Source organism: Pteropus alecto, unplaced genomic scaffold (assembly GCF_000325575.1).
Source record: "Pteropus alecto unplaced genomic scaffold, ASM32557v1 scaffold25, whole genome shotgun sequence".
In the NCBI taxonomy this organism is placed as follows: domain Eukaryota; kingdom Metazoa; phylum Chordata; class Mammalia; order Chiroptera; family Pteropodidae; genus Pteropus; species Pteropus alecto.
Genome location: NW_006441955.1, coordinates 4893284 through 4919570, shown reverse-complemented (window position 1 = coordinate 4919570; position 26287 = coordinate 4893284). Strand labels below are relative to the sequence as shown.

At 39.0% G+C, this 26287-nt stretch overlaps 1 protein-coding gene across 3 annotated transcripts in view; it reads left to right on the top strand.

The window, feature by feature from the left end:
- The window catches only part of ORC1 (origin recognition complex subunit 1), a 26898-nt gene extending 611 nt beyond the window's left edge, over nucleotides 1–26287 (top strand). Inside the window, exons 2-19 of one of the 3 annotated variants that reach the window (XM_006919198.3) lie at nucleotides 3597–3698; nucleotides 4469–4544; nucleotides 5228–5327; nucleotides 5961–6088; nucleotides 7692–7870; nucleotides 9004–9322; nucleotides 12761–13127; nucleotides 14018–14122; nucleotides 14654–14849; nucleotides 16627–16724; nucleotides 17292–17393; nucleotides 17791–17962; nucleotides 18514–18621; nucleotides 18891–19040; nucleotides 19757–19876; nucleotides 23966–24135; nucleotides 24487–24574; nucleotides 25940–26287. In XM_006919198.3, coding sequence (XP_006919260.1) covers nucleotides 5233–5327; nucleotides 5961–6088; nucleotides 7692–7870; nucleotides 9004–9322; nucleotides 12761–13127; nucleotides 14018–14122; nucleotides 14654–14849; nucleotides 16627–16724; nucleotides 17292–17393; nucleotides 17791–17962; nucleotides 18514–18621; nucleotides 18891–19040; nucleotides 19757–19876; nucleotides 23966–24135; nucleotides 24487–24574; nucleotides 25940–26134 — 2592 coding nt within the window. In that variant the 5' untranslated portion in view covers nucleotides 3597–3698; nucleotides 4469–4544; nucleotides 5228–5232 and the 3' untranslated portion in view covers nucleotides 26135–26287. The remainder of the gene's footprint in view (nucleotides 1–3596; nucleotides 3699–4468; nucleotides 4545–5227; nucleotides 5328–5960; nucleotides 6089–7691; nucleotides 7871–9003; nucleotides 9323–12760; nucleotides 13128–14017; nucleotides 14123–14653; nucleotides 14850–16626; nucleotides 16725–17291; nucleotides 17394–17790; nucleotides 17963–18513; nucleotides 18622–18890; nucleotides 19041–19756; nucleotides 19877–23965; nucleotides 24136–24486; nucleotides 24575–25939) is intronic. The other 2 variants (XM_025052058.1, XM_006919197.3) reach the window with 2 other exon arrangements.

The following is a 26287-nucleotide window of genomic DNA, read 5'->3' as shown; positions in this document are numbered from 1 at the left end:
GCACCACAGGAAGTCGGAGCAGTGTTAATTATTACCCTATTTCACGGGTGTAGCATTTGAGTCCAGAGATAGACGTGTCTAGGTCGCTTTTTGTGACTAAGCGGTCTAGGCGCCTACCCTGGTCTTTTTCCAATTGAGCTGCTCTTAACTGCTGCGCACTCATTCATCCACCTTCTTTCCAGGAGAGAAATTTAATGGCACCTCTTCTACTTTCTAATGTAACCCCAGAATAGAAAGGCCTTCTGTTTTGACAGTTGGAAAAAGCACTGGACTTAGAGGCATGAGATGCGAGAGTCTTATTCTGGGCTACCATCTGTGAACTGCAATGATTAAATATGTCAGTTTTCGATTTTAGTTGTCTCTAAAAACTGGTAACCTCTTCCCTGCTGTACTGAGTGCTTGTGAATGCCATTGGAGGTTTCCGATGTGAGAGCATGGTTTACCAAGTCCCCCGCAACAGTTTTTAACCACAACAGAGGGCAATATGTGGGCTTTAAAAGATTTATAAATACCCTGAAGTTGAACATAAAATTGTATGAATTGTATGTGTTTCAATTTCATTAAATTAGTAAAAAAACAAACAAAAAACACCACTTTCCCTTACAAATAGAGCAAGGGATTAAGGAAGTGAGGAAGTAAATTTACCGTTTTGCATTTTCTCACTTAATCCTTAGTAATCCTAGGACATGCCTGGCACACACAGGTGATTGGTAAATATTGGTTGAATAAAAAAAGGGTTCTATTATCTCATTTTATAGGTAAAGAAATTGAGGTCCTTTTGACCTCTCATTCACTAACTGGGAAGCCTGCATTATTGAAACAAGCACATCAGAAATAAACTCTTTTAGGCATATATTTAACGTTATCCACTTTCACATAAGGTAAAGTAGGTAAGAGCACAGTCATTGGAATTCAGCTACTTAGGATTTGAATTAAGGCTGTGCCATACTGTATAACACTGGGACAAGTTATTATCTTGAAGTGATAATAACATCTACCTTTCATTCAACAAATGCTTATTGAGTGCCTATTGTGTACTTAATTTAGTGCCCTGTGCTAACATTGTTCTAGGATTATTGTGAGGATTAAATGAGATAAATATACCAAGAGTTTTGGCTCCACCTTGTCATATTGGCTCAATAAATATCTGCTATCCTTATTTTTACTGTGACTCTTTTATCTGTTTTCCTTGGGTGTGACCTCTGGACTGGATGGTATGCATGTTTCAGATTTTTGGTATCTGCAACATTGAAAGTCTGTAGTAGGTATCTCCTGGAAGCCAAAGCCTTTGCTAGGCCAAGTCAGGCCTGCCTTTCTACCCCATTCGTCACTTCTCTTAGGGAATCTTTCTGCTGATGGTGAATGGGATGAAATGCCGGGTCAAGGGTAAGAAAGTGGGGTGATGGTACAAAGGGGCCTGACATCTATGATTTCCTTATGCCGCCTCTTCAGAAGGACTCCTGATTATTTTTTTGAACTTTTCATTGAAAATTAACATACATACAGAAAAGTGCACAAATCATAAATGTGCAGTTTAATGAGTTTTTTAATTGAATTTTTAAAATTTTATAATCTCTTTGAGCTAATCTGCCAGTTTTAGAAAATAGCATGTCAATGAGTTTTCTTAAAGAGAACATACCTATATATATGACATATTGTTGATTCGTACACTTGAAACTTATTTGATTTTATTAATGTCACCCCAATAATTTTAATTTTAAAAAAAAGAGAACATACCTATGTAACATCTAGATCAAGAAACATGACCAGCACCCTACTAGCACTCCACTCCTATGCCATGTATGCTTCTTTTCAGTCACCTTGGTTACTTTTTATTATGACTTCTAACACTGGAGGTTACTTTTACCTGTTTTTAAATCTTACATAAATGGAATTAATATGTGTATTCTTTTGCTGATTTCTTTAGCTCATTATTTTGTGCGATTTTCCTCACTTTTTGTGCAGTTGTAGTTGGTTTAATTTTATTGCTTTATAATGCTGCTATGAACATTCTGGCTCATGTCTTTTCATGATGTGTATATTTTTCTGTAGGTATATTCCATTGAAATTGCTGGGTCAAGGGATATGCATGCTTTAGTAGATACCACCAATTTTCCAACGTAGTTTTACCAATTTACATGCCCTCCAGCGGTGTATGAGAGTTCCATCTGCTGTACATCCTTACTACACTTGATATTGTCCTAATCATTTTCATTCATTTATTCGTTTATTCACCTATTATGTGCCATGTCCTAACCTAGGCCCTGGTGATGCAATTACGAAGAAGGTAGACAAGGTTCCAAGATCCTTGTTCTTTTAGAAGATAACATTCTAATGTGGGAAACACAATAAATAAGAAAGTAGTATTGTTTTGATAAGAGTGGTATAATGGAACGTTACCCTGAGGGGCTGAATTAGGGTGTGTGTGGGCTGTAACTTTCCATTGGGTGTCAGTGAAGGCTTCTCTGAGGAAGTTTCATTGGAGCTGAGACCTGAGCCATCTCTGCAAAGAATTGCAAGAAGATACACAGCAACTGCATAAGTCTGAGGGCACTAACAACCTTTGTTTGAGATTTGGAAAAGCAAGCCTGGAGCAGGTTATGTACTCCAGGCCTAGATAATCCTCTTTCCTACCCGCTGCCTGCTCAGCCTACAGTGAATCACCCACCTTTGCACACACATATGCATATATCACCTCCCTCCTTATCCACAGTTTCACTTTTCCAGGTTTGTTACCTGCTTCAACTGTGATGCCTGCTTTAGTAAGCTAAAATATTTTAGTAAGCTAAAATTAAGTAAAAAATTTCAGAAATAAAAACTCCTAAGTTTTAAATTGTACGTGGTACTGAGTAACACGATGAAATCTTGTGCTGTCCAGCTCTGTCTTGCCCAGGACTTGAATCATCCTTTTGTCCAGTGTTATCCATGCTGTATGTGCTACCTGCTGGTTAGCCAGCTCCATTATCAGATTGGTTATGAGATATTTTGGGAGAAAGACCACATGCACATAACTTTTATTACAGTATATTATTATAATTATTGTTAGTTATTATTGTTAATCTCTTAACTGTGCCTAATTTATAAATTAAACTTTATCATAGGTATGTACATGTAGGAAAAAACATAGTGGATGTAGGGTTCAGAATCCACAGTTTCCAGCATCTACTGGCGGGGGGTCTTCAAACGTATCCCCTGAGGATAAGGGGACTACTGTACGGTTTCATTGAATGCCACTTCTGACCTAGAAAAGGAATGTTAAATTTTATCTTGACTTTGCTTTGAAGGAGGATGCCTGCTTTAGTAAGCTAAAATATGGCTGGATTTAAGAGTCGGGGTATGGATTTAATGCCTTAGGTACCTTATTGATATGGACATAGTCCTTCCATATGCCAATTTTTGGTTTGAAAACATTAGCTCATTATACCAATGTAATCAAATATCAGAGTGTTAAATCAGGCCATTTATCTTAAAGTTAGATTATTTAAGAGTTGTGGAACATTTGCTGAGAGATACCAAGTTGTCACAAAGTACTCTTGCTGATATTCCAGAGCTTAGTGAGTACTTTGATTTACTTGAATCTTTTGTTTGTATCTCAGTAGCCTAATTTGCCTAATTCATTGAGGAAAGGTGAAAAGTTCTAAGTTTACTACCTGAGAGGTCCATATTACAATAGCCATTAAAAGGAACATGTATTGAAGGTAAGTTAGTTTTACATATTTCCTTGAATGTATATTGAGAGTCAAACACTTTTACTGATTTTTATCAAAAGATTATATGAATCCAAATTCATTTTTTACTTGAGCACAAGTCTTCTACTCATTTTTACTTATTAACCTTCTTTGCTGTTTGTTCATTTCTGCAATGTACTTAGTTGAAATTAGATTGAATTTAATAGTACTCTTGTGAATTATACTTTTGGTATTCTTAATAGCAATCATTCAAGCGTCATTTGTAAGCTGTGTATTTACTAATGGCTCAATATCTTCTTTTTGCTAATTAGTTTCCACAAAGTACACTAAAAAAAAACCTTTTTTAAAAGCAGAAAAGCTTATGGGTCAAAATGTTCCCAAGTAGAATGTAGGACATAATGCTACTAAACTTTAGGAAACCAGCTTGTTTGTTTAATCGGGATGTTAATATGCTATTCTAATTCTGTCATTTTCAACATAGACTGAATTATTGGTCCTATTATCAGTAATTCACAGTAATTTTGTCAGACTGGATTTAAAAAAATTTTTTTTACTCCAGTTTTATCAAATTTTAGTTTCATAAGAAAAGCAGTGAATTTAGAAGAATGGTTTATTTTCTTTATTACTTAAACTTGAGATATTGAGTTGGCATTATTATTAGCACTAGTAGATTGCAGTTTCCAAATTTTAAAGAGGATTGGCATCTGTTTGGATTTTTCATTCACATTTCTGTTTTTGTCGGTAAAAATGCCTATTTTTTTTTTTTCATTTATTTTCAGCTGTTTCACAATACTTATATCTAGGACCTGTCAGCTGCAAAGCACGATACCCCTTACAACTGCCAGAGCAGTACAGGTTAGTGACACTTTTTTCTTTTAATGTAAGTGGAATATGTGATAAAAAACATTGCCACTCTCTCAAATGCCTCTTGCATGTTTTTGCCTCCAGTCCTTGGAATCCCTCATTTCATTCCATCTTATCAGTATCTACTCGTTATTCAATATTCACTTCAGAATACCCTTGTAGGAAATTGTTCCTCCCTGAACAGCCATAGATCTGGTCCTCTAACTTGGAGTAGTCTCTCTGGCTCTTTCTCTTGGTTCTTTGCAGTATTAGTTGTCCTTTATTGCTTTTGTATTTATCCCTTTCTAGATTATAAGTATTATCGAGGTATTTGCAACTGTTGTTTCATTGTGTTTTAGTTTCAAGTTGTTAGATATTTCCTACCTACCACTGTACCTTGTACCTAGTAAGTACTTCTAAACATTTATGGTTTCATTTCTTATATATTGACCCTCCTGTTTCACTGGATAGGAAGAAACAGGCATAGTATAAGATGTACACAGATGATACTTAATTACTTATATATGATCTTCAGAGAGCTTGACTTTTTCCTCAAAGAAAATGTTTTCTAAATCTAAAATGTGTGGAACTGTAGCTGGGTCAGAAAAGAAAGCCGAACTCATTGAAGGCAGGGACTGTGTTGTAGAATTCATCAGATTGTTATCACGCTAACTCAGTTAGTGACTTTTACACAGGAGCAATGGCATACTATTCTACACGGCAGAAGACCGGACGAACTTATTCATGGGTTGGCAAGCCATTGTTGGATCAAAAACTACACTACCAAATCTATAAGTGAGTAATAGAGTACTTTGGTTGTCCTGGAAATAAAGCTTCTCCAGACTAAACCATTAATAACTTGTATTTCACCTGTTCTAGTTACTATAGATTGAGGATTGAGGGACAGTAAATATGAATTGATTACATGAGAGATTTTGTTTGATGCAAGAAGATGGTAGCATAAATATAGCAGTTAGTGATAGCGATACATTATGTCAGGTTAATAAAATTTGATAAGTATGATAATGTCATATCTACTTAAGGTAGGTTCTGTGTAATTCTGCATGATAACAGGGTAGGATTAGATGTGCTTACTATATCCTCCCAGCCCTAGAGATCTCCAAACAATTTGATATTTTTATTGGGCAACTTTCATGCCTTGGGAAACCTTTAGCATTCTTTGTTAATAATAACTGAGAGAAGTAAGGTTCATATTACGACCTCTAGATTAATCATTAAATGCTAAAACAATTCATTCCACCCATTTCATCTACTCTTGCATGTGAATTGGTTTTCAAATAGAATTGGTCAGCAGAGAGAATTTATTCAGGGGACTTTCTAGTTGGAGCGCACTTTCCTCTGTGCCCAGAGTATCTGAAGAGCTTGGCCCACCCTGTGATTTCCTAACATGTTTCTGTTACTTCTTAGAGAAATGAATGTGATATTACAAGGTTGTTCGACTCCAATTCACATCCATGTTGGACAGTTCGTGTTGGTTGAAGGGGATGATGATGAAAATCCGTATGTTGCTAAATTGATCGAGCTGTTTGAAGATGGTGAGTTTTGGGCTGAATGAAACCCATTTCTTGTCATGAAAAATTGGGAGGTGCTAGGTGGTGGGAAGTGGGGCAGCTGCTGATTCCTCTGTTCAAAGCAGCATATAAAGGGTGTGAACCCTAGATTCTGTTGTGGGGTCACTTAAGCACTAGCTGTAACCTTGTCTTCACTCACTAGACCAGTATTAGATAAAATAGGATAGGGGGGCTCAAGAATTTAGCTTTTCTATTATTTTTAAGAATGAGTAAGAATGGCCATTAAGGCAGGATTTTTGGAATAGAGCAAAAAGATGAGGGAAGAGGGAAGAAAAAAATAGGTGATTTGCTCCCTGATAGAGACTTGTCCTTTGATTTTGCCATGAGGAAGTTAGTAATGAATTTTGTAACTGTAACTTAATGAGGGTGGAGGTAAAGTTGTGTTATTGGAAAGGTGTATCAATTGATGTTCAGTCAGGAAAACAAAAACACCTTAGGTATTTTACCCAGAGACACTTGTGATAATTGTTGAAAAGGTGGGAGGAATAAAAGATGGTGTTTCCCAGAGATCAGCAAGTAAAGATAGCAACTATTGCACCTAAGGCTGGAGGACCAAAAGGGGAAATAGTGTTAACCAGAGCCTGCAGATCCACACTCACTGCTTCAGCTTATTTTCTGAGCCTTTAACACTTCGCGAAGTAGAGAGGAGTACAGAAAAGTGGGAATAGGACAGAGCTCCAAAAGGAGGATTAAGAAGAAAGATAGCAATTTGAAACTACACAAAACTTCCTCTTCCAAGAGCTGGGTGAGGAATGACGAGGTAGTTAGTCCTATTGCAGTTTGTATGCCTAAAGGAAGGAACTGATAATAGTGAGTGGGTAAAGATGTTTTTCCATTACAGCGATAGGAAGGATGTTCCACAAGAATGGAGGAAAACGTCATTAAACTAACATCCACTAGGGGGAGCACCTCAGCATTGTGGGCTTTTGTATTTGAAGTATGGGCCCTTGTGTACCGATTATAGAATCCCTGTGCTCCATTGCATGGCTTCAGTCTTTCTCTGAAGAGAGCTAAGGAAAGGAGGAGGCAATGATGATGACACTAGAGTGTATATCCTTTCACTTGGAGCTAATGCTGGTATGGAGTGATATCAATGGTATATTACAATAATAAAACTGAAGGTTGCAAGCATATGTTTGCCAGAAGTCATCTCAGTGGCTGATGCTCTGATTCTTGCCAGGATTTTTGTTTTTCTGCTGTTTGATTTGCAACATTTGTTCAGTGCCCTTGATTAGAATTGCCCTTCTCAAATGCCTTATGTAATTTCTTTGGACTGATAGCACCATTAGGAAGTGCAGCAAAATGAGAACATGGGTGCTGAGTTGAGTCAGATTGCTGCTGGTTGGTCTTGTGACCTTTGACAAATTATCTAAGGTCCCTGTAACTTGATTACTTCTATAAAAGGGAGAGAACCATAGTACCTACCTTGTAGAGTTATTGTAGGATTAAAAATAATGTGTTAATCGAGTATCATCAAGTGCCTGTCACAGTGTCTGGCACATAAAAAGAGCTTAATAAAATATTTTCACATTTTCTTAACCTTTCCTTTTCCACCTATCCCTCCTAGATTTTGAATCTTATTCCAAGAAACGTGCTCGAGTACAGTGGTTTATCCGATTCTGTGAAATCTCTATTAATAAACAGCATTTGCTGGGCCGGAAGCCGGCTAAACAGGAAATATTCTGGTATGATTACCCTGCCTGTGACAGCAACATTAACGCTGAAACCATCATTGGCTCTGTGCGGGTAGGTGATGCCTTGATTCTCAGTTCTGTCTTGAAACTTATTTTTGGCTCTCTCCTAAACTGCATAACCTCAAAGATATTACTGGTTCTAATTTACCCCACAGAAATGAATTTTTTGCTGTTTGTCATCTTCTCGGCTTGTCTGCCTGCTTTATCTCAACAGATATTTATTGAAAGCACTTACCATGTGTTAGGAGCTTCCTGGAGGGAGTGACATTTAGGTTGTGACCTGAGGGATGAGCAGGAATTAGCAAATATACCTCAGTGAGAAATTATATTTAGCTATGATTGTGGCAGGCATGAAGTATTGCAAGGCTGAATATGCTTGCTTACCTTCAGTAAATCAGTACAAAGAGTGCCAGTTGATATAGGCAAATTTGCATTATGGGATTTTATGATAAATCAGATTCCAATGAGCTGTAGACTGAATGGAGGCACTGATTTGGAGACTAAGATATGGGTTATTCTTTGAGCTGCTTCAGGACCAAAATGAGGTCCGATTGTGATGTGAAGTGTGGTCACATGGTGATTTGGTGGTTGGTTTAATGGTAGTACAGAGAAGCTTTGGTCTAGCATGACTCTAGTCAGATTTTTCCAATCTGTGGGCGCAGCCTAACCTGCCAAGTTAAATGAGTGAAGAAATGAAAGGCAGTTGTAGAAGTTGAAGCAATAACATGGGTAGATCTGCAAATGCAGAGTGGGAAGAGGATGTTTAGGCAAGAGCACGATGGTGGGAATGAGCAGGGCTGTGATAAGCCAAGCTCGACTAGTGATGGCCATTTTGAAGAGTATTGAGCACTCAGGAGGTAAAATGGGGTCAGATTTTAGAAGGCATCGAAAATCACTTTAAGTAATCTGAGCTTCCCATGGTGGGGAGCCATTATAGACTATTGAGCAGAGAGCATGCTTAGAGAAATTTTTGTGGGGAAATTTGGCATGGCTGAATAGAATGCCCTGGAAAAGCAAGCAACATGGGGTATAGATATGCTATGCCATGTCTGTGCCTCTTAAGCTTGGAAAAGTAATGTTTAGGTAAGGATACATACTTAAATGTTTTTTAATCAGAGCTCTCGTGGAGCATTTCTTGGCTCTTTTGGTTATTTCTTCCTATCCACCCATCTTTCCTAAATACAGGTAGTAGCTTTAGGCCCAGATGAAGTTATACCTAAGGATCTGAAAAATGAGGAGACACTCTTTGTGAAACTATCTTGGAATGAGAAGATGTTCAGACCACTATCTCCAGAACTATTTGCAGAATTGGATAAGCTACAAGAAAGCAGTCCTACATGCCAGAAACCCATAAGAGCCAAGACTAAGAGCATAGAAAGCCCTTCTTGGACCACAGCAGAGCATGCAGTCAAAAGGATTGAGTCAAGGCATTCCACCTCCAAATCACACCAAACTCCTACCCATCCTGTCACCCCAAGGGCAAGGAAGAGGCTAGAGCTTATCAGTAAGTGTGGAATGGGTCACAGTGGGCAATATTGAGGCTAAAGTAATATGATAAAATATTAATTCATGCTACAGTATTAAGTTAGTGAAGGGGCAGGCCAGGTACTGATTAGATATGTTGAAATGTACATGACATAAAATTTACTTTTTTAATTATTTTTAACTGCACAGTTTAGTGCCATTAAGTATATTTATTTACTTATACATTTATATATATTTGTTTATATATTTATATATATATATTTACATTGTCGCACAACCTCATCATCATCTTCTAACCATTAAACAATAACTCCCCATTCCCCTATCCTCTGGTAGCCACCATTCTACTTTCTGTCTCTGAATTTGACCACTCAGAGTACCTCTTATAAGTGGAATCATACAGTGTTGTCCTTTTCTGACTGGCTTATTTAAGTTAGCATAATGTCCTCAAGGTTCATCCATGTTATATAATGTGTCAAAGTTTGTCTTTTTAAGGAGGAACATCCCATTGTATGTATATACATTTTGTTTATCCATTCATCTATTTATCATAGTTTATTTGTGTAGCTTCTACCTTTTAGCTATTGTGCCTAATGCTGTTATGAATACAGGTATACAAATAACTGCTCAAGTCCTTTTATTTTGGACATATACCCAGAAGTGGAATTCCTGGATCATATGGTGATTCTAGTTTTAGTTTTCTGAGGAACCACCATACTGTGCACCATTTTACATTCTCACCAACAGTGCACAAGGGTTCCAATTTCTCCACCTCCTCCCAACACTGGTTATTTTTTGTTTTTGATAGTAGCCATCCTCATAGTTGTGAGATTGATGTTTTTCTCTATGATTATGATTTATATTTATATTTCATACAACTCTTGAAATCATACTGATACTTCTAGTCTATAGACCATAAGGCTCTTCCCTTCTTTCCCATAATCCATAATTATATCTCTCTTCTTCAGGAAGAAGAGCCCTGGTTCACAGGAGCAAGCCTGATATACACAAAAGAGTTTCATGATAGCTATCCCAATGCTACTACCAGCAGTAAACTTACCAAGTAAAGTTCAAAATTTATTTGTAGTGCTTTATGCCTTTAGAATATGTTCCATTGAGGAAGTAAAGTTACTTTAATTTTTTTCTTCTGATGGTTATATTATTGGTGATATACAGTTAGGTTCTTTTATTTCTGTTTAATTTTTAGGGCTTTTCCCATCTTTGATTTTTTAGACATGTGAAATATTAACATAGTTAAAGAGTCAAAACTATTTAAAACAAGTGTAGTTAGAGAAGCATATTCTTTTCTTTACCCTTGCATCCTGTTTCTAGCATCTTTTATAGATAATCAATTTGATTAGTTTTTGGTTAATCTTTCCTGTGTTTTTTGCAAAAAATCAACAGATATATACATAAACACATGTGCACACACATACATACATACAAACATGCATATAATTTTATTTTCTTATTCAGTAATATTCAGTTGGGTAGCATGCTGTATATATTCTTTTTCCTGTCTTACTCTTTTCACTTACAATGTATCTGAAATCCACTCTGGCTATTCTGAGAGCTCATCCTGATACGTGTCATTCATCAGTCCTTTTGAATTTTTTGTTTATATGCCAAGTTCATTGGGTATAAATTATGTGTATTCTTGATAGCTCTTTATTATGTTTTTAGAAGCTGAACATAAATATATAAAACATTTGGAAAATGCAGAAAAATTATTAAAGAAATACTCTGTAATATCACCATTTGGAAATAATTGCAGTATTTTTTGACTGTTGATTTTGTAGGACGTTGAAAGTTAGGGTAAGAAATTGACACAGTTAAATAATTAGAAGAGAAGATACGATGAAATTATTTTGGATGAATTGTTTTTGACAGATGGGAAAATAAGGTATAAAGGAGACTAGGATATTGGGACATTTTTATGTTAATCAAGACCTGAGTTTTCTTCATTTTTACCAAAAAAAAATTTAATAAATTTAATAATTTTAGCTTCATAGTCAAAGACCTCTATGATTTGGTCTTAGATAACTTTTTAAAGTCAGGATTATAGAGATATAATTTATATACAGCAAAATTTCCCTTTTTAGTGTATAGTTCTATAAGTTATTATAAACACATAGAGTTGTATAACTACCATTATAATCAAGATATAGGACAATTTCATCACCCCAGAATTCTCTTGTATACCTTTGTAATCAACCAGCCCTGCCGTTCACTCCTAGCCCTGGGTAGGCACTGATCTGTTTTCTGTCTCTATCGTTATGCCTTTTCCAGAAGAGCATGTAAATGGACTCATACTGTATGTAGCTTTTGAGTCTGACTCCTTTGACTTAGCGTAATATATCTGAGATTCATCCATGTTGTTGAATGTATCAGTAATTTGTTTCTTTTTTTATTGCTATGTAGTATTCCATTATGTGGATTTATCATAGTTTATCTACTCCCAGTTTAAGGATATTTGTGCTGTTCCTAGTTTTTAGTGATTATGAGGAAAACCACCGTAAACATTCATATGCAGGTACTTGGTGACTCTTCTTATCTGAAGCTACTCCCCACATACCATGTGCTGTGACTAAAGTGAACTCCTCTATGCCCATGCTTTCCTGCCTCATTGCCTTAGCTTACATCAATCTCATTTATATTTTGCACATATCCCTCTCCTTTCCTTTTCAACTCTGTTGAAATTTTGCCTTTCTTTCAAGCTCTAGCTCAGAAACCATCTTTATTAGCATGTAAGTGTTTTAGGACATTATTTTACTTCATATTAGAGACATCCATGTATAATATCTTCTCTGATAGACTAGAGTGTCCTGTGGTTGGGGACCAGGTCTCATTGAGCTTTTGTTTCCTCCAAGCACCTAGCACATACTTTGCCATTTTAACAGTTCAATTGATATCTGTAAATGAATGCCTGGGTTCTTGGCGCCCGTGGTCTTGGTGAGGAGAGGAGCAAATCCAAATATGGTTCTGTGTATTCACTGAACCCAGCTGATTGCCCTGAGGGTTCCACCTTCTCTCTATTGGTAGATATAATACGGGTTAAGAAAAATCTAGGTCTTGGTGTTACTCAGCAGAGCCATCGGTATAAATGTTTTCAAATGCTATTGAATGGGAGCTGAGGTTGTGCAGTATTACCTTTGGTTGTATACCGCTGTTCTGGTAGATTACTTCAGAGAAACATGATTGAACATTTATCTACAAAAGCTGACTTAATAGCTGATTTATCATTTTAAGTAGGAAAATCAACCGTGGAATTTAGGAGAGACTAAAAATAATTTAGCTACCTTTTGTGGGGGAAAAAAGCATGAAATAGTTCAAAATATGGATAACTCATGTCTTTGTATAACTTCAGTGGATGAATTTAGCTATAATGAGATTGGGAGTGTTTATAGTGCTGGTTATAAAATTCACATGTGGTGGTGATTTTTTTTCTTGGGCTTAGGTTCTCCTAGGACACCTAATGCTAAGATTACCCAGCAGACTTCGTGGGTTTCTTTGGATTCTCCCAGGAGAACTAAACAAAAAGTGGCCTTCTCTGAGGTTAGCTCACCTTCTAAGAAGTCTCGGCCTGGTGGACTTCAGACCTTGTCTGTGGCTCTGAAAGCCCCAGAGAAAACTGGAGAGATTCAAAACTCTTGTGCTGAAGAGGACAAGAAAGCTTCACGTGAATGTCACATGATTCTGAGAACTCGAGTCTCAGCTTTGAAATTAGAGATTAGTGAAGAAAGAAGACTTACCCCTTTCCGGAAGGGGAAAAGATCCTCAGTGGTGCCTTCTGTGGTTCTGAAACCAGAAAAGATCAAAAAGAGGTGACCAGGATATTACTCTGCCTCCCATAGAGCAAATCGTGATCCTTCATATGATATGAAATGTGTGGGTTACAAATCTGAATGTGTCACAGAATTAATGAGCTTTTCCAAAATACAGGTTTCTGAGATTCTTCCCAGGCATAATGAATCAAACTCCAAGTGTTTGGGCCCAGGAATCTGCATTTTTGAAATGCTCTTTGGGTGATTCTGGTATACCCAGCTATCCTTTGGAGATCACTGCTCCAGAAGATAATTTCCCAAACTTGAATTGCTTCACATTTGTGGATCTCATTATTTGCTGTGGCACTTTGCCACGTTTTAATAGTCATTTTTTAATTTTTTTATAAAATGGAAACCATTCTCAAATACTTTAGTATAAGTAGATAACACATCTAGAACAAAGTTTGCAGTTTGACTCTAGACAGTGTTTGTAAATAATGGGCTGCACAAATAACGTGAGAAGCCAAAAATTACACATTTTGGTGTTTCCTGCTCAGAAATTCCAGCACCCAGTTCAATAGTTCAGATTGATAAATGCTTTGTACTTAAAATATATCTGCATTTCTGCTAACCTTGAGCCTGAGTGGACAGTGAATTCACAGAAGCATCAGAAACAAAAGAGGACGAGAAACTCTGCCTGCGATCAGTATATTCTGATCTCTAGTCGGGGAGGCGGTGAGTCAGATTTAATTGATAAGCTTTAAGCAAACTTCGATCTCTGGGTCTGAATAAAACTTCAATTATAAACTTTTTAGCAAAGTGTAATTAGCTCTTTCCAAAGTAGCTGTAAAATAATAGGAGCCAGTCAGGCCACATGACCATCTTCTGGTGCCTGCACTGATCCCTAGTGCCAAAACTGCTTTCCATAACCTTGCTATGATATCTTGCAGGGAAGCAAAAGAACCAGAAGCTCAGGATGAAGCTACCTCTGCTCCTCATCATATCCGCAGAAAGAGTTCTCTCTTGACTTTGAAACGGATTAGGCAGCAGCTTCGGTAAGAGTGTGCTTTGGCAGGCAGGAAAGTTCTTATCACTGCCATCTGTGATATCTATAATTTTATTAAAGCCTCTTATAGTTCTTGTTTGCTCTTTGCTCTACCATTGAAATTCATCCTTTACCTCGTATGTCTGGAATTATGTTAGTTTCACATAAATGTCATTGTCTGAAAGGGGCAAGAAACACTGCCCTGGGCTTAGGTGGCTCCCAGGGCCCCATCTTCATTACTAGCAAGACTGTTAGTGGGGTGCCTAAAAGCATGAACTTTGATTTTGGTAGACTTGGATTTGAAATTGAGCTTTGTCATTTACTATCTGTGTAAGCTTGGGAAGTTCTCTTAACCTTTCTAAGCCTCGATTCCCTCATCTCTAAAATGAGAATAATAATATAGTCACAAAATAATATAAAGCTCTTAGCAGAGCAAAGAAGTGGACTCTGCAACACCTCTAATCCACACTGACCTGTTAGGGAGCTTCTTATTTAGACTTCAAACACTGAATATCTGAAAATAAGTTGTCCCACCATTCAGGTTTTTAGGTAATAGTGAAGATAACCAAGAAGAAGAAGAGTTTCTTCCAGCAGCAGAAATTTCAGACTCTAACAGTAAGGAGGAAGAGACTTCCATGCCACGCCTTCCAAGGAGGACACGAGGTTGCGTGTCCAGAAACCTTCAGTCTTCTGTGACGTTGCCTTTAAAGAGCCCCACCAGGACACCAAAGAAAACTGTAAGGTTCTTTCAGGTTTATTTTCCAGTGAAGCATCCTTCTCTTAATTTAAAAATTGTGATGGCTGGGATCACACTTTTAGTAATAGCTGGATTCTGAGCACAGGTTTGTGATAGTCAAAGCTATTACATTTGGAACATTCATGTAGAAAGGATCTATGTGAACCCTGGGGCTGAAAATGAATCCAGTAGACAGTGATTTTTGAGTTCAAGTTCCTTTTAAGACACAGAACCAAATGGCCAAGAGCCAAATTTTCAGAAGGAATGACAAAAACTGGTGCCTCATCTTTGCATTTCTCACAAAATTCAGTAGAGTGCTTCGTGCATAATCAGTGCTTAGTGGGCATTGAATTCAAGGCTGCTGAGCCATGTTGTTGGTTTTGTTGTGTCACTTGATACACCTGAGAAACAGAGAGCACTACTCAGGTACTGGTAATGAACTGCGTGATGGTAAGGTGGAAGAGATAAATGGACTGCTTCCTGTTTAACGTTAATATGTTGAAGGCTATTAAGAGGGTCTTGCCATGTTCAGATGTGTGTGAGAAATGTGTAAACACAATTAAATTAGCTTCATTATCACATGACTTCTCAAGGCCATTTATTAATTTATTAATGTTATTGTGACCTTCAAATAGAGCATTAGAGTATGAATCTTTGACCAGGAAACTTTTCATGGAGCATAGTGTTCTTTGGAACACAATTTAGAAATGCCTATTTAGGAGACTTTTTCTAAAGCTGATTTCCATTTTTCCATATCAAGAAAAATGTGATTAGGCTTAGATTGAAGTCAAAGAAAGACCTCTAGGGAAGGAAATCCAATAGATCACTTTTGGACTTAGGCAATCTTACCTGGAGTTATTATGCAAATAACTCACCTAAGTTCTGGTATGATATGCATCTCCTGGGTCCATCCAGAAGAAAAGATACTGGGTATGAGGCCATCTTTAGCATATTAAAAAAGGTCAGAAGTCCACCAAGTTTTTGATAACTTTTCAGGAAGATTTTGTTATTCTTTTCCTCTTTTTGCCAGAGTTAATAGACGTTAAACTGTTAAACGGGGCCTAAGTGCTTTCTGCCTGAGGAAGAGGTGGAGAGGTTATCACTATGTAGCCTGGCAGAAAGCAGAGAGTAGGTAATTGAAATGCCCCCCACAAAAGGGAGTGCTTTGTGGAAATACCAGGAAGATGAAGGGGTAGCAGGCCGCTCTAGTGAGCCAGGAGGAAGGAAAACGAGAATAGTGCTGTTAGCCTAGACTGAGTGGTGACTGTGGGTTTTAGAGTGGAAAGATCTGGTGAGGTTTCTCTAAGTACTGTGTTGTGGATTGTGGAAGTACTAAGATGGTAAAGTTTGACCATATTTTCAAACAAATCTAGAGGAGGATCCTCTGAATCAAACCCAGTTTATGTCTCCTACTCTACCCTATATTTGGGCAGAGAAGTTAAGATTTCTTAATTTCTTGTGTTTCTTTCAAGGTAATATTTTATTTTTAAATAGTATTTAATCCATACTTTCATTCATTCTTCCCTCAGGTTGATATTGCTTTCAAATTCAAATACTGTGTATAAATTAGAAAAAAAAATTGTGTTAGACTATGAACAAAGTGTATGTGTGATGTGAGGAGAGAGTGAGCAAGAATCATGGTACTTTCTACATAAAGGAACTAAGGCATTTAGCACCACTCTTTTTAGCAGGTCGTTAGGAATCAGATTTACTAATGTTTCCTGGATAATGTTTTGCTTTCTTTTTCTTCTAAACATATTCTCTTTTTCTGAATACAGCCCAAGCCTAGAATGCCACATCGTGCCACTCCCCAGATCCGCAGCCGAAACCTGGCTGCCCAGGAGCCGGCCAACGTGCTGGAGGAGGCTCGGCTGAGGTAACGCTACTCGTGGGCCCCTTTTAGATAAGGAGAAAAGGGCTTCTGCTTTCATTCACATAAAATAGGAGTAAATGATATTAAAATGAAATGAATGTGTGTGCTTACAGAGAAAGACCTCTCAAGCAATGTCTGGATGAGCTAATGCAGACAGGTTCTAGAAGGAGTAATCTTTCATTCTATTGCCATCATTTTCTCAGGCATGGAAGATGATTAGTCAGGACACTGCTTCTCAGTTATGGTACTGTTAGAACAAATGGGGACTTTTTCAGAATACGTAAGACTAGATCCTGTCAGAAATCAATTGAATCAGAACCTGTTATGGGATGAGGTCCAACCAGGTGATTTGGTTTGGAAAGCTTCCCAGGTGAGATGTACCCTTGCTTAGAACCACTGAGTTCGGTGATTTGGGTGGAGAAAAGGATTATAAGGCCACGTGAAGGATTTGAGAATGAAGGCGTACCCTTGGTTTTGTGATTAAATTTTCTTATAGAAACAAGAAAAGTCTTTTTAATCTGTCTTTAAGATGGTGAAATCCTTTTAAAGTCCTCCTCTTCCTTTATTTAGGCTGCATGTTTCTGCTGTACCTGAGTCTCTTCCCTGTCGGGAACAGGAATTCCAAGACATCTACAACTTCGTGGAAAGCAAATTGCTTGACCATACTGGAGGGTGAGTCAGACTGAGGCAGGCAGAGCGGTCAGGGGAGAAGGCCCTCGCTAGTGTACCACCTTGGTGTCAGGAAAGCAGGTAAACTTGTTGCTATACCTAAAACTGCTAAAGCAGCTTTTGTTGTCAAAATAATTTTATAGGAATTATGTATTTCAGAGAAAAGTGGAATTGGCCTTCTTTGGGTAGGTAGTTTCCATACTGCATTGCTTATAGAATGAATGATTCTATATAAACAGGTTCTGCTCTGACCAGCTTCCAAGGGTGGGCCTTTCTATCCCCACCTCCCCATTTCAGGGGTCTTTGTCCTTCCTTCAGGACATATTTGCACACTACTAAACTGGTGATAGTGTGACGCAGCTGGCAAGACCTAGCCCATGGATCTTCTCTTCTTGCCTAGGTGCATGTACATCTCTGGAGTCCCTGGGACAGGGAAGACTGCCACTGTGCATGAGGTGATACACTGCCTTCAGCAGGCAGCCCAAACAAATGATGTTCCTCCCTTTAAATATGTTGAAGTCAATGGTATGAAGTTGACGGAGCCGCGCCAAGTCTACGTGCAAATCTGGAAGGTAAGGGAAAGGTTTACTTAATTTTGTGTCTATGACATGTTTTTAGCATGCCAGGCATTCTCCTGAGTATAGAGGTAGGTAGCAAGGGCAAGGAGGGCAGAATTTCTACCCGCAAGGACTCTAAAGCCTTGGAGCTTGATATGAATTATTGGAAGCCAGTATTTAACCAACATGTTGGAAACCATTTACACACAGGAGGCATGTGGCAAACAATAGAAAAGGGATTAGAGGTAGACCAGAGTTTGAACCTCACTCTTTGATTCATTAGCTGTTATCTTGTAAAAAAATAATGTCCAGTTATAAATAGAGTCATGCAGTAATGATTTTGGATGGGCTTCTGGGACCAGTCTCTGGTTCATTTGCATTTCAATCACACAGATGCTTTATTGGTACCTTCTCTTCTTCTAGGTTAAAGTTAAGCTAGAGTGGAAAGCAGAGTATAAGATACTGCAGTCCTCAGACTAAATAGCTTCCTCTACTTTCAAATTTAACTTTAATCCCAGGACAGTAAAGTCCTTACAGTTTGCTATACTTATTTTCCCCCAATGCAGAAGCTGACAGGCCAAAAGGCAACAGCTAACCATGCAGCAGAACTGCTGGCAAAGCGATTTTGCACCCAAGGATCCTCTCAGGAAACCACTGTGCTGCTTGTGGATGAGGTAAGGAGGTGCCCACAAGAGGACTGGAGAAGAAGTGGCGTGGTTCTTGATTGGGATGTTCTGGGAGCAAGTACTGAGTGGGAGGGAAATTGTCCTGGCTCCCTTCTTCATTCACCTGAGCCTATTCTCTGGTGGCAAGACATATGTCCTTTGACTTCTTTGCTACTTTGGTGGTGTGACCTGAGAAGCGCATGCAGCTAAAGCAGGGGTAACAGGTCTTCACTGAGGCCCTGGCTCCGTCTCTGGTTTATGTTGCATTTCCCTGGCAGCTCGACCTTCTCTGGACTCAGAAACAAGACGTAATGTACAATCTCTTTGACTGGCCCACTCACAAGGACGCCCGGCTTGTGGTCCTGACCATTGCCAACACCATGGACCTGCCAGAGCGCATAATGATGAACCGGGTATCAAGCCGACTGGTAGGTCCTAAGGCCAATCCAAGCTGTTCTTACAAATCCATAAGCTGGGCCAAGGAGTTCTGCACAAATGAATACATAGGAAACAAAAGTAAATGGGAAAAGTAAGAAATGTGGTTTTTGAAATTCTGATCATTTTAAATTGGAATGAAATGTCACTATTGCATGATTTGTTGCAAACGTGTCTTAGTGTTCTGCTATATGTGCAGTCTTAAAATTGCAGAGTCCTGGAGGTTTAATTATAAAAAAAAATAATTTAGCACTTACCCTTGCTAGGCAGTGTGAGATGCATAGAGTATAGCAGTGAAACCAGGCAGTCGCCTTTGTGGACCTGTGGTTCAGCTGGAAGGACAGCACCAGGTACTGAAAAGCATGATGAGTGAAGCCAGGAGCTGTGCCCGTAGAGATGACAGAGCTGAAGATCCTCCCACCCACTCTAATTAGAGAACCTCTGCTTCTATCTACTTCTAAATGATTCTGTTAGAATAAAAGGATCTTTTAAACTAAATGAAAAGTAGTTGAGAACTACTGCCCAACAGGATACCACTGGCCATTGTCAGTAACGAAGAGCTGGAAGCAGAGCAGTGGTAGTTCCAGCCCGAAATCTGTAATTTGTTATAGGGAACTTGGAAATCGGGTTTGAGGACTAGATGGTGGCTTTCCACCAAGGCTATCAGGGCAATCAGTGAACTTTTTCCTCTGTCATCTTGGCTCCCCAGGGACTCACCAGGATGTCCTTCCAGCCCTATACTCACAGCCAACTGCAGCAGATCCTGGTGTCCCGACTCAAACATTTAAAGGCCTTTGAGGATGATGCCATCCAGTTGGTAGCCAGGAAGGTAAGTCACCCTCAGGCAGCTCCTAGCCGTACCTACAAACCAGGCGGCAAGTCTTTGCTGAGCATCTGTCGGTGTGAGGTCCTGTGCTAGGTGCTCTGAGGATAAAGAGAAATTTAAGAAGTCTTATAAAAACATACAAAAAATAGAAACAAAGTTCTGAAAAATTTCTTAACCTTATTGCATAATTAATTAGAAGGCTATGACTATGGTGGGCTTATATACAAATGAAGATTAATTGATTCAGGCAGCAGGCAACTTTGTATAATGAAAAAGGCAGGGTAGTTAGACAAACCTGGTTTGAATTCTGGCTCTAACACTTAAGAGGCATGTGGACGGTTATAGGAAAGTTATTTTAAAACTTCCTAAGCCTAAGTTTTCTTCTCTGAAAAATGGGAATAATACTAGCTACCTCTTAGAGTCATTGTGAGAATTAAATTCAGTCACGTCTGTAATGTGCCTAGCAAGGTACATGTGTCTCCACAGTAGGTATAAAGTTTGGACTACCTACATCCATCAGGCGCACTGGGAAAATGCCAGCCAAAATTCCACTAAGACTAGTCTCCAAGGGTGCTGAGGAACAAAGTGGGTTAAATATCTGCTTCAAGCTGAATGTAAGAAACCACACATCCACAATATTTCAGCACTTAAAAGAATTATAAATGTATTTCAAGTGTCTTGCCCAAAACCATGTGAACTCTGAATGCCTATAGCAGCAGCACTTGTAACACCTGCTCAGAGCTGGCTACTTAGTACATTAGGTACTGGGGTCAGGTGAGCCAGGTATGATGCTTGTCTTTGCTTTCTAGGAGAGAAATCCTCAAAGTTACTATCTAACCCTCCTCTTGGGTAGTTTTTCACTTCTGCTATCATGCAATTTCTAAAAGTTCTTTTTTTCTCTGAATGGTCCTTTGTTATGCCATCCTATTTATTTGAGGTTGTCATCTCCTTTTTCCTCCAAGATGCTTTTTTCTGTTGGTTTATCTTGCATTTTTACTTTCCTCACATGTCTTGGTTGTCCACTCAGGTGTAAGAGTGGAGATGACAAAACTTATTGGGAGCTCTGAGCACGAGTGAGGCTTGTTCACCAGGACCTTCACCAGGTTAATCTGAATGGGTCAGTTTCCATATCTTCAGCTCTTCCCCATTGGTCAGATTTCCCAGAGTATGTTTGCTGGGGGAAGTTTCTTGGGGGTAGGAGTGTGGGCTGGAGTCAGAGAGGGTGGAGGTCTTCAAATTCATCCTGCAAATAGTAACTGTTAGCGTTTAGTAAGGGACATCCCCTCCACTGCAACAATACTCGTGTTGTTGCACTATTGCCCTTGTCTCACCAAAAGCAGCCATGCATAGTAGGTAAAAGAATACACATAACTGAGTTCAAATAAAACTTTATAAAAACCTGTGGCAGGCCATAGTTTGCTAATTCCAGATCCAGGGCATCAGTTTCTTAACTTTCAACCACTCCTCCTTATTTTAGCTAAACTTTCCCCTTTACCTCCAGTTCCAATACCATTAACCCTGAGCATTTAAAGTTTGTGTGTGTGTGTGTAATTTAGTATAATTTAGATTTGTTCCTGGATTCCTCATTACTGCTGTAGGAATTGGCTTTCTTCAGCCTGCTAAGTCAACCACTACTCTGCCACCTCTGTCCAACTTGCAGAATTATATTGTTTACTCCTTTTGCTTCCCTTCCTTTTAGGGCTCATGGTCTTTTAATAACATATCAGAAGGCATCAAATTTGGATGCTGTTTTTACCTAAAACTCCTGACTGTAATTTCAAACTTCTCTTTAATTTCTTTACATATAAAGAAACATACCTATTTTGTATTCTGTATCTTATAATTACAATATCTGAAGTCTTTGTGAGTTCAATTCTATTGATTGCTGGTTCCCATGTTATTGTATCTTGATTATTTTTTCTTTTTTGCTGTATGTGCTCGCTTTCCTTAGAGCTTTATCTGAGAATTAATTGAAACCTGGGTTGAAGTTGAGTTCATTCAGATTTTGATTTTGCTTCTGTCAGTTACTGAGGGGCACTATCAACTGGGGCCATTTTAAAAGAAAATTCTCCACTTGAGGCTTTTAGGAGACACAACATAAATCTGGGCTACAGATCCATGTGAGGGCTTGTATTTGCAAAGATTGAGGTTTTTTGTTTGTTTGTTTGTTTAAAACCTTACACCACCTAGCACCAAGGTCAAAATAGGCCATTTTTGCCATCTCTTCTGCATGATGGGTCTCTCATTCACCTTTACCCAGTGAGGTCAGGTCCTTAGTTTATGCAAGGTCTTCTCTTAGATTCCATGTTGGGTGGACCCCAGATTTTTCTTTTCTCTCCTTCATCACAGCAGGAAGGTGCTTACGGTCACCAAGGTTCACAGATACTCTTAGGATTAGGACTGTTTTGGGTGTTTTTTTTTGCCTCCCAGTGTCCCCTGTCCACTTTATTTTTAGGCCTCTGCATCATCTCTTGAGTACACACTATTAACACGGTACTGCTTCACAGGCAGTGGTGATGGTGATTGGAGGAAAGAAGTGATAGGGTGGAAACATCATGGGACATCCTTACCAGTTGGATGCAGGAGATTAGAGGAAGAGAAGACTATAATCTGATACTCATGTTTCTGTCTTAGGATATTGGAAAAGCGATTTTTGCTTTGAATATCTTAAATTTAAATTCTGAAAACAAAAATGTACAAAACATTTAAAAACTCCTGTAATCCCACTTCCCAGAAATGACTGTCTTTGTGTGTTGTGTGTCTATATGTATATATGCCTATACAATTTGCTTTTTTAAACCTAATGTAGCAGGAATTTTAGAAGGAAATAATCATATTGGTATGTCATCAGGCAGGATGTTGTTTCCTGTGATGGTTATCAGGCCAATGGTGGGGATTGCTAGAAAGTACTGGGAATAAAGAAACCAAGAGATCCTTGTAGGCCACAGTGAGTCCAAGGATTACCTTAGTGAAATTTAAAATGCAAGTGGCCTGAGTCATCTTGGGGAGAGTATAAGATTCTCCGAGAAGAGAGCCCAGGAGCCAGCTGCTCAGCCTCTGTGCACATGGAAAGGAAGGAGCAATAGCGAAGCTATTGGCAATGTGGGTTGGTCTGATTAATCTAACCACAGATGCTTCTGGGTCCTCCAGATTTGTGGCTTCCTTCCCTGTTGATTCTGGTTGTTTAGCTATTGACCCGGTGGTATCCAAAATTCACCACATGCTGTGAGGGAGGCTCAAACTGTGGCTTTATCTCCAAAATAGGCTCTGCCTTAACCTCTTGGCTTTGGCTGGCTGCTTATGGGGGCATATTCCTCTCTTCATGCAAGGAATGAGAACCTTGTGTTTTCAGACGGTTCAATATGATCTTGGGCCATTAGATTTCATTTTCCTAATATTAAATAAAGCTGAGAATTTCTGCCTTTTCTACTGTGGCATTATCTGTAAAACTGAGACAGAGATTTGGACTCAGGGAAGAGTCCTAGGCACAGTAGACAGTTACATGCTACAGGACAGTGTTTTGGTCAGTAACAGACCACATACACAACAGTGGTCCCATAAGATTATAATGGGGCTGAAAAATCCGTATCACCTAGCAATGTCCTATCCATCATGAGACCATAGCACAATGCAGTACTCACTTGTTTATGGTGAAACTGGTGTAAACAAACCTACTGTGCTGCCAATCATATAAAAGTATAGCAAGTACTATTATGTATAGTACACAATACTTGGTAATGGTAATGAGACTTCTTGATTTATTTATTTACTATACATTTTATCGTTATTTTAGAGATGTGTAGTAGGCTATACCATCTAGGTTTGTGTAAGTACACTCTGTGATGTTCACACAGGGACAAAATTGCCTAATGACACATTTCTCAGAATGTATCCTCGCTACGTGAGGCATGACTGTGATCATTTATAGCTGAGCCTCCACCAGGTTCCCGGCCAGGGCTAAGTATTTACCTTCAGGCTTAAGTCCATCCTCGGCACCACCTTTCCTTTTTAACTGAACACAGAATCTCTTGGTTTTTCTCCTGGGTTGAGATGGCAAGGGGACCTCAAGGAATAAAATGTTCCCCCATGTAGGTAGCAGCCCTCTCTGGAGATGCACGACGCTGCCTGGACATTTGTAGGCGTGCCACGGAGATCTGTGAGTTCTCCTGCCAGAAGCCTGACTCCCCTGGCCTGGTCACTGTAGCTCACTTACTGGAAGCCGTGGATGAAATGTTTTCATCGTCATACATCACTGCCATCAAGTAAGACGCTGCTGCTTCTTGACCCTGAACATCCGCTAGAGAGGGCTACAGTCTGAGAAGGCTGTGAATCGTGTTTCCCTTTTGAAGTTTTTACATTTAACCTGCATTTTCTGAAGATGCTGTCTTTTTTCTTAAGGGGCATAGTCTCGTCAGGGAGACATAAATATAAACCCAGTATAATATTTTGAGATTTGGGGGGATAGGGGGAGGATTCTTGCTGCATAGTATAGGAAAAAGTAATCCCCAGTTTTCCCCCCTCTTCTCTTAAGATGCAGAAAAGCTTTTATGGCTTTCTTCTAAGCTGTTGGTGTAGCCACTTACAAGTACTCACATCTCTTCCTTTTCTTTAAGAAATTCCTCTGTTCTGGAGCAGAGCTTCTTGAGAGCCATCCTTGCAGAGTTCCGTCGTTCCGGACTGGAGGAAGCAACATTTCAGCAGGTGATTGATCTCCTTTTTTCAGATCCTTCCAGATTTTGGTCTGATGCTTTTAAAATACGGATAACACTGTGTCGATCACTGTGTAACAGTTTCTCTATTATGTGCCACCCTGATAATGCTAAAGAATATCAGGTAAACACCTATTTTCATGTGATATTTTATTGAGTTGTGTGAGAAGAGACCTTTAGTAACTAGTTTCTGCATATTAGATTGAAGGTTTACTGTGTGCCAGATCCTGTTCTAGGAGTGGGAGATTCAGAAATAAACAAGTCAAATGTTACTGCCCTAATAACAGCCTATGGTATAGTAGGGGCAAGGTTTTCAGAATGAGCTATGTTTAAAAACATGAAGATCAATCCAAACATTGTTGAAGCACTTTTCATTATATCAAGTTAAAGGAAGCATTAGGACTCGTGCCTGAGTGGTTTATTTAAAACTGGTTTTCATAGGCGATGGGCTGTCTTGTTAAAGGTGTTTGAGTCTGTACCTGGGAGTATGTATGTCTGTGTACATGTATGAGTATGTTTTAGATAGAGCGGTCAAGAAAACATTTCCTTCCAACTACTTCTTCCTTTCAGCTTTTCTTTACTTCTTTAAATTCTTTTTAAACATTTAGTTGCTGTTGATGTTTTGTCTATTATTTTCCTTGTAGAGCCCAAGACAGCTCCTCTATAGACAGTGACTGTCATTTTAGTTTGTGAACATCCTAAACATCTACAATATGCCATTAACTGTGATAGGAACCAGGAACTAGTCTTGTTGGGGGTTGGGGGTGGGAGATAGACTTATAAAGATTTAGAATAGAAAGTGATTAGGAAATGCTACAGACCTGCCTGACCTGCTTGGGGCTTTGGGGTAGGAATCTATGTTTCCAGCTACCCTCCTTCCTCCCTTTATTCCGTATTCTCTCTGGGCTTTGATTTTCCAAGGGTCATGCCTTGGCACTTGTCCACTATATCTGCTAAGGAAAATGCCTTCTAGCAAAATTTGACTTGAATCACAATCTCAGTTGTGGAACTCTCAGTCCCTGTGTAACAGTCACAATACTAGACATTTTATATCCATTAAACTCATAATACACTTAATAGATAAATCAGAAAGTAAAGTAGCTTGCCCAAGATTTAGGTAATTGATAGAATCATGATTCAGACCTGCTATTCTCTGATTCCGAGGTCAATATTGCATTATGCCTCTGCATTTGTGCCCCTTTGGGGCACCCATTCTTGCCTTCTGGGGTATTGAGCGTCCTGAACCAAAAGTGTTTATTTCTTCCAAAAGAAGAAATAAGTGATCAGATATAGACCCAGGATCTTTCTTCTCTTGACCTTTCCAGCAGCTGACCTCAGATATGCGCTTTGTTTCTAGGTATACAGGCAACACGTGGCACTGTGCAGGATGGAGGGACTCCCGTATCCCACCATGTCAGAGACCATGGCAGTGTGCTCTCACCTGGGCTCCTGCCGCCTCCTCCTTGTGGAGCCCAGCAGGAACGACCTGCTCCTTCGTGTGCGGCTCAATGTCAGCCAGGATGATGTGCTGTACGCACTGAAAGATGAGTGAAGGACCTCATAAGGCAGGACTGTGAGCTGCTGTTTTTAAAGGGCTTGATTTTCTTTTTCTGTGTAAATGGAATTGTTGTGGCGAAGTGTACGGAATGGAAATGGCTATCGTGTAGTTTGGAATTTTCCATTAAATAATTTGTCTTTTCCAGAG